Raw genomic sequence first — 7,129 nt, 5'->3', positions numbered from 1 at the left:
TGAGGATGGGAGCTAGAGCAGAGAGGAAAGGGCTAGCCTTGAAACCTTTTCATTACAAGGCATCCAAGGGGAAGGGCAAAAGGTGCTGCAAAAGCCATTGATTGATAACAGCAAGTTACACCAGTGAGGAGCTAGGGTGTACTTTGGCATGTGGATAAGATCCTCAGCACTGCAAAACCCAAATTCCTGATAACAAGTGGTAATGTAGTTTAAAGCTATACGTATACCAGTGAGCATGGCGGCAAGGGTGAGCATCTCATCCACGCAATCAAACTCGCATGAGGCCAGCAGAGCTTTGGACAGCTCAGGGGGTAGGGGGAACTCGGATAGGATGATTCCCAGGTCTGACAGATTTCCATCATCATCTAGGGCTGCCAGATAGTCTAAGTCTTCCAGGGCCTGCATCAATGCTTCTGGAGCTGAAGGGGAAACAGGGTTTAGAAGGCATGAGGTCTGAGCTGGGTGGTAGAGGGCCGCTCTTGGGCGGGACAGGGGCTCACCAGGCCGGTCCAGGAAGTGACACTGCCCTGGCTCTGCAATCTGTCTTCTCTTTAGTAGTAACACCAGAGGGCTCAGATTCTCTTCACAAACTCTGGGGTGGGGCAGGGGGGGAGCCTCTAGTTCTAAGATGGACTTAGGATATAGGCAGAGGCAAGATCCTGGGAGAAAAAAAGACCTAGGGAAGTAGCTTTATCAGGGCATATATGCTGGAATACTTCTAATGTTGGAGCTGAAAACAAAGGTTCTTACCTGGTGGGAACCTTCTTGCCCGCAGTCTTCGTGCCTCTGCCTGGCACTTGCTAATTGGTCTTAAGACTTGAGATTCAGCTCGGATTCGAGGATTATAAACCTGTTGTCCAATCCCCAACCAAGGCCAAGACAAGATCAGAATGAGCTGTTTCTATCTTAGACCCCATACCATCTCATCTCTCACTCACACTGCGAAGCTCCAGTCCTGAATCAATGACGTGTCCAATGGAAGGGAGGGAGAAAGAGAAGTCTGCCAGCCAGTGAGTGACCACGACCTTCTGGGCACCCATGTCTATGTCTTCATACACAGCCTGAACAGCTTGATCACAGCCTGGGTGAAGGGGTAGCACTCGTGGTGGAGGCCCTGGGAGAGTGAGGGTCCCCACCTCCTTGGACAGGGATTCACAGCACAGGGAAATTTCCTGAGGAAAGGGTGGGGTATTAGGCAATTCTTACCTTTTATAGGGTATGTGTGTGTGTATGTGGCTACCTGCATACCTCTGAAAAATTGATGAAAGCTATGACCCTTCACTGTAATATGCAGACTTAAAAAGCTGGAGATGATATAATTTCAATAGTTCACTAAGCCACAAATCTACACATCACAAGGAATCTGGAAATACTTGGTATTTTCCCAAAGACCCCAGAAGAGAATAAATATTACTACTCAGCTATTCCTAATCTGCATTATTCCCACTGGGACAGGAAGATGGTATATATGAGTACTTCCTTTTGCCTTTTTTTTTTACCTCCTCACTGGGCAGGTACACTAGCACATCTCCTGGAGCCCCCTTCTGACACAACTCAAGCACAGCTTGGCATGCAGCTTCCACTCGATCAATAGGGACAGCGTCCCTGTAGACAGGGATGACAGGACTCACACCAGGCTTTCTGGGTACATGCACAATGGGTGGATTGCCCCAGAAGTCTTGGAGCTTAGGTTCAAGGGCTGGGTCCGTAAGCACAACCAGTCTAGGATCTCCTGGAAGGTTTCCCAGTTTGGCATCTCGCAGCAGCCCCTGGAGTAAATCTGAGGCCACTGATCGTTCCTGGGCTTCATCCAGCACTAGCACACCCCAGTCTCCAGTGCCCCGGGTGGAAGCCACCTCCTGCAGAAGCAGTCTGTCCCAGCAGAACCTGTTGACATTGGCAATGGGCAGAGAACTCAATGTGGACATTGACAAGCCCCAGAAGTCCGGGGACTTCTCCCTAGGGCATTTATATACTTATAAAGATAACTGACTTCCTGAGATGTAGATCATAACTTTGACCCCACAACCCCCAGGCTGGTTGGAACCCTCTTGGTTCATAACTATACTCCAGCTAGGAAGCAAGATTTCCATGGTGAAAGTGAGGTGAACCTTTGAGACCTTTGGCTGAGGTTCAATGGCTTGGTTTGGCAGTTTTATACATGATTTAAAGGGCACGTTAAGAGGGACTGGTGAGATGCTGGACAACTGGGCTTGTTTCAAATTGGTGCATGAGGTTTCTAATGTCTTGGTTTCCACCTGAGTATTAGATTTGGGTTAAGCTTGCAGAGGGCCCCACCTGAGCATGGTGTTGGGCCCTGTGCAGTCCTCCTGAGGGATGCTATATCCAACCTCATGACCCAGGGTCAGGTCCATCTCATCAGCAACCCGAAAAGCCAGGCTCAGGGCTGCCAGTGGGTAAGGTTGAGTAACAGTAACTTGACCCTTCTGGAATCCTCTGGCCAGAGCAAACTCTGCACACCACTGGGGAATCTAGGATAGGGAAGGACAACCAGTCAGAAAGACACAGGACCTTGGTCAGGGGAATTACAGTAAGTTTAATTCTACTTGTGGAGTTCCCCAGTCCTTTGCCAGCACAGTGGCACCAGCTTAACCCATCTCCCCCACATAGACCACCCCTAGTCCAGGGAAAAACCCAATTCCTTAATCCCTCCCTTTGTGTACTCCCAGGATTTCCCTCCACCTGAGTGCTCTTGCCAGAGCCAGGCTCTCCAGATACCAGCACCACTCCATTGGGGCTACTCTCCAAATGCTCCAAGAAGATGAAGCGAGCAGCCCAAATGGGCAAGGCTCTGCGCTGCTCAAGGATCTCATAGTAGCGGGAAGAGAAGGGGAGACCATCAAAGGGGTTCACAGCCAGTTCAGACTCTCCAGGACTTGGAGTAAATTCTTCTGTAAGCCTCAGAGGCAGAGAGCTCATGATGGCTTAAGACCTATAGAAGGCAGGGCAGTAAAAGTAAGGCTTCACATCTCTCAACCGATTCTATCTCATCTGGCTCTATCCTTAACCGCTACCCTTAGGTGCTAATACCCTGGGGCTATCCATTTCTTGCTTGTCAGGAAATAGTGCTGGGTATTTCAAAGGAACCTTTAGAAGTGGACTTTTGCCCTGTTTGTAGTTGGGTGGTAAAAGCCTTATGTCTACTATAGGGATCCAGAAAAAGGAGGAATCATGAAGCAGCAGTCTAAGGGAAGATCTAGAGGAAAATAAAAAATAACAGAAAGAGGTGGATAAAAGGGCCAAAAGGATTCTGGATTCAAACCTGATTGGAGCTCTGAGCAGTCTGGATGGCAGTCAGTTCTGAACCCTCCCTGCCAGTCACCACACCAAGCCTGAGTTGCCAGAAGTACAAAGGTAAATTCCGGCTCCACCTCCAGTCTTGAAGCTTGCTTGAGGGTGGGGCTATTTGTTATACTTTATTTAACTTATCCAAGAAACCTATAGGTAACAAGCTTCTGTCACACAGAGTATTTCTTAGGCGTGTGTTTGTGAAAGGCATTATGGGACCTGTAGTTTTGTAATGGCAGCTTCACAAACAAGCTCATCACCAAAGCTGGGATCCAGTTGCTACCTTCAGTTGTTACACTATCTTAGTATTGCCTGGCTTCAGTGGCTCATGCCTGTAATCCTAGCAACTCAGGACGCTGAGATCAGCGGACCAGTTTGAAACCAGCCTAGGCAGGGAAGTTCCTGGAACACTTATCTCTAACCACTAAAAGAGCCATAAGTGGAGCTGTGGCTCAAGTGGTAGCACACTAGTCTTGAGCACAAAAACTCAGGGACAGCACCCATGCTGAGATCAAGCCCCAAGAATGGCACAAATAAACAAAAACACTTTCTTAGCATCACTCATCTCTTGGCATGAAGTCTGTCCAGACAGTTCCATTCTGACCATCTCTCCAAAGCCTAAAAGGAAACCCTCACTCTCATAACCCCCCAACCATGGAAAAAGGAATTTATTCAGGGGCTTTTGAGACCCAGAGAAGCAACAGAGACCTTGAGTGAAAACCCTGAATTTAATGTGAGATTGGGGGAGCCCCATCCCTCCCTTTTACCACCCACTCATCCGGCCTGTTGTGAGTTGGGTGAGGGCTGCCCCCAGTCTCCGGTCCTGCGGCTCTGGGTGCCATGTGTTCCTTTGAGCTCAGTCAGCCTCCTGGGCTTGTCTCTCTCTGAATCTCCTGTGGGACATGAGGAGATACATCGTGTGGGCTTTGTTGAATTAGCTCCATAAAGTCCTTCTCCAACTTGTTGCTTCCTATTGTCTTCTAAGCCCCTCACCTTCGTGCATATTCATACAGTGCCTGCTTGCGCTCCTGCAGGCTCTCTTGACGGGCCCAGGAAGACTTGGCAAATGTTAGGGCTGTGGGCTGAGGGGTCACCAGGCCAGAGCTGGGGAACTGAGGTGATCACAATGTCAGAGGGCTTGCGAAGTCATCATCATTAAACACGCATCGAATGCCTACTTTGCAAGAGAGGCACTGTGCTAGGGTCTCCGGATCAAAAAGAGAAGTCAGGGAAAGGGAGTATGTAGACTACCCCAACCTACCCTAAGTCTTGGACTTGATTACTTCCTGGGTCTCACCTTTGGGGCAGAGGCTGTGGGTAGGGACTGAGTTTCCTCAGTGATATCTTCAGGCATGAAAGCTACAGCTCCCTCAAGCAGATTAGTGATGGTCAAATCTACACAGCCAGTCCTTGCTAGGAAGACAGGAAAAGAGGAGTGTCCATTCCCTGCTCATCTGCTTCCTTCACCACCTACTTCTGTTCCCTGCTTGTCACTCTGAGGCCACCCTTTCCCATACCCAGGTCTCTCTGGATAACACTCAACGGAACATGGGGCAAAACCTCCTTGACTCTCTGAGCCAGAGTTGCCAGCTGCACATCAGGAGAAGGGCCAGGTGAAGGGGAGAAAGAAGACTGGACTGAAAAAAAAAAGTCAGATTAGATACAGGGTAAGTAGAAAACCAGGAGACTTATTAGCACAGAATGGAGAAAAATTAAAACCTAAAAACCTGTGTACAGAGACTACACACCTGACTGGGGGCGTAATCTGGGGTGTCTTTGTCGTTTCATGTGTTCTGCTTTGTCTGCAGGAGTAAGCCGTGTCCCTATCTGGCCCAATTCCTTGGCCACCAGCTATAAAGAATTGGAAGATCATGAGTTAAGAGCACAAACTTTTTACCTTCCCTTTTCTCCCAAAGGAGGAGTCCCACTTCTACCCTGCCTGTGTAGATAACCACCTGTTGTACACGGAATGCAAACTCCTCATTTCCCTCCCCCAGCTGGCGACGGACAGGATGAAGCCACCTGCAAAAAACAATCCAATACCATGTTGAGCCACCCAGGACAGAGGGTGTCATTTCCTTCTTACTTTGGAGCCAATATCTAAGGGTAGAAGGTTAGTAAACAGTATTGCCTGTGGTGGAACCTTAACCTTCTTTCTACAAATGGACAGATCTTGATCTTCAAGTGAGTACTTTCCAAACCACAAAGAAGTGAGGACAGTTAGTACCTTACTTGATACACCGTGAAAGGGACGAAAAGTGACCACAGCAGTTCTGAGACCCAGGAGGCATCTGACACAGTCTGAGGAGAGAGCATGAAGTGAAGCCTATGCCAGAGCCACAGGCTGAAAACTTCCTTTCCAAACCCCATATTCTTTTGTCTAACGCGCACTCACCACAGAGACCAGGGGTCTCTGAACTTGCAGGGTAAGAGGCTGTACAACATCCTGGATGGAAAATGGCCAAGAACTAGAAGACAACAGAGAATAGGATAGGTATCCAGCTAGCTTAGCAGCTCACACTGTCAAATTGCATAAGAAGGGAAATGGGGAATTAGGAAATCTGAGAGCAGTAGGCCGACAGGTAATGAACTGGGGAGGGAGCAGGATAGGGGCTAAAGAAGGCTGTGGAAACACAAGGATTCACAAGCTTGACCACCAACTCAGTGGGAGCCAGATACCTGTGCTTACCCACCTGAAACGTAGGAGCCCCTCTCGTCCATTGGTGGCCTCTTCTTCTGGGAAAAGCAGCAGAGGTGTAGGGGGATGCCTCGCGGAAGCACAGAATCTCTTGAGTGATTCCACCAACTCCCCCTGCCTATCCATCTCCATGAAGCCCCGAGACCAGCACACAAAACTGGGAGGACTATTGAGTAGAGGCTAAGAATGGAGGAAAAGTAAGAATAGGATGACATGATGGGGAAGGAAAGAAAAGTGACATGGGGGGAAATGAGTGGAGTTAGGGGTAAGGCTCAACATCCCCCCCCCCAAGAGAAACTAGAGCCAGTGGAGGTGAGGCCAGGGATCCACCCGGGGGCGCTCTCGGCATCGACCCCCGACTCACGGTGCTACAGGTGGTGAGCAGGTTGATTATGTTGTGGTCAAAGGGTGTCACATGGTTGGAGATGAGGACCCTGACGCGGTGATCGCGGAGTCCGGTGTCTTCCTGCCGGGCTACGAGCCCCAGCACCGCACACATGGTCCGTACCACGAACCTGAGAACACAGGCGGCGGTGACTGTGCGGTCTGCATCGGACCCGGCCCCACACACCCTCGGGCGCCAGAGGCGGCACCTGCGAAGGACGCTGTCTGGCAGCGCACAGCTGACCAGGAAGACGTGGATCCCGAGAAAGAGGCGTAAGATCAGGAGGCAGAACCCGACGGGCGCGTAGAGCAGCAGCGCGAGGAGCAGGAAGCCGTCCGCCGGGAGCCTGCGGGCGAGAGGCGAGGTGACGACGCGTCGGAGGACGCGGGAGCCGGCCTGCTCGCGTCCTACGGAACTCTTACCGGTGCGAGTCGAAGAGCCGCTCCGGCCCCGGTGCCGGGGGAGGCTCCATCACAGCTGCTTCAAGGAAGGCCAGCCGCCGCCGCCATCTTCACTCCGGGCCGCAGGGGCTCCTGGGAAGGCGGAGTCTTTGGGCAGCCCAAGTGCGGTAGGCGCCCCGGAAGGGCTAGCGGTCCCAGCATGCCTCACGAGCCCTGGGGCCCGCCTCAAACCCGCGTTCCGTAGGGACCACATTTCCCGGCATCCACGCGGCGGGGCGGAGTCAACCTGCGGGAACCCTGGGTCCCAGCGTGCACTGCTGGAGGACTTCAAGTACC

The 7,129-nt window shown here is 51.1% G+C and overlaps 2 protein-coding genes across 6 annotated transcripts in view; both read right to left on the bottom strand.

The window, feature by feature from the left end:
* The window catches only part of Dqx1 (DEAQ box RNA-dependent ATPase 1), a 9,376-nt gene extending 5,715 nt beyond the window's left edge, over positions 1–3,661 (bottom strand). Inside the window, exons 1-8 of one of the 2 annotated variants that reach the window (XM_013034595.1) lie at positions 3,284–3,661; positions 2,704–2,953; positions 2,299–2,492; positions 1,500–1,887; positions 939–1,172; positions 751–850; positions 501–659; positions 228–419 (exon numbers count right to left, since the gene is read on the bottom strand). In XM_013034595.1, the coding sequence (XP_012890049.1) occupies positions 228–419; positions 501–659; positions 751–850; positions 939–1,172; positions 1,500–1,887; positions 2,299–2,492; positions 2,704–2,940 (1,504 nt within the window). In that variant the 5' untranslated portion in view covers positions 2,941–2,953; positions 3,284–3,661. Of the gene's footprint in view, positions 1–227; positions 420–500; positions 660–750; positions 851–938; positions 1,173–1,499; positions 1,888–2,298; positions 2,493–2,703 lie in introns of both variants that reach the window. The other variant, XM_013034594.1, reaches the window with a different exon arrangement.
* Positions 3,662–4,017: 356 nt separating this feature from the next.
* Positions 4,018–7,109, bottom strand: Aup1 (ancient ubiquitous protein 1). Of its 4 annotated transcripts, none has more exons than XM_013034633.1 (12): positions 6,815–7,109; positions 6,601–6,738; positions 6,372–6,522; positions 6,003–6,187; positions 5,705–5,777; positions 5,537–5,610; positions 5,265–5,331; positions 5,058–5,160; positions 4,827–4,946; positions 4,607–4,722; positions 4,303–4,421; positions 4,018–4,202 (listed from the first exon to the last, which is right to left on the bottom strand). In XM_013034633.1, the coding sequence occupies exons 1-12, from the start codon at positions 6,862–6,864 to the stop codon at positions 4,166–4,168; spliced, it is 1,233 nt and encodes a 410-aa protein (XP_012890087.1). In that variant the 5' UTR covers positions 6,865–7,109; the 3' UTR covers positions 4,018–4,165. The 4 variants fall into 4 exon arrangements, 3 of the variants coding, with proteins under 3 accessions (XP_012890087.1, XP_012890089.1, XP_012890088.1); XR_001175737.1 differs by having other exon boundaries at positions 4,019–4,202; positions 4,303–4,483; XM_013034635.1 differs by lacking the exon at positions 4,018–4,202 and having other exon boundaries at positions 4,328–4,483; positions 4,571–4,722; positions 6,815–6,936.
* Positions 7,110–7,129: the final 20 nt, after the last annotated feature.

This window comes from Dipodomys ordii, unplaced genomic scaffold (genome assembly GCF_000151885.1).
Source record: "Dipodomys ordii isolate 6190 unplaced genomic scaffold, Dord_2.0 Scaffold192, whole genome shotgun sequence".
In the NCBI taxonomy this organism is placed as follows: domain Eukaryota; kingdom Metazoa; phylum Chordata; class Mammalia; order Rodentia; family Heteromyidae; genus Dipodomys; species Dipodomys ordii.
Note: the sequence above shows the minus strand (reverse complement) of the source record. Positions and strands in the feature narration are given on the sequence as shown.

What these genes read in the sequence shown, in the direction of transcription:
- Aup1 (XM_013034633.1), bottom strand. Translation starts at nt 6,864, where the DNA reads ATGGAGCCTCCCCCGGCACCGGGGCCGGAGCGGCTCTTCGACTCGCAC. An exon ending in AGAGACCCCTGGTCTCTGTG is followed by an intron (nt 5,611 to 5,704) that starts GTGAGTGCGCGT and finishes CTCTCTCCTCAG; the next exon opens with ACTGTGTCAGATGCCTCCTG. An exon ending in CTGTATGAATATGCACGAAG is followed by an intron (nt 4,203 to 4,302) that starts GTGAGGGGCTTA and finishes CATGTCCCACAG; the next exon opens with GAGATTCAGAGAGAGACAAG.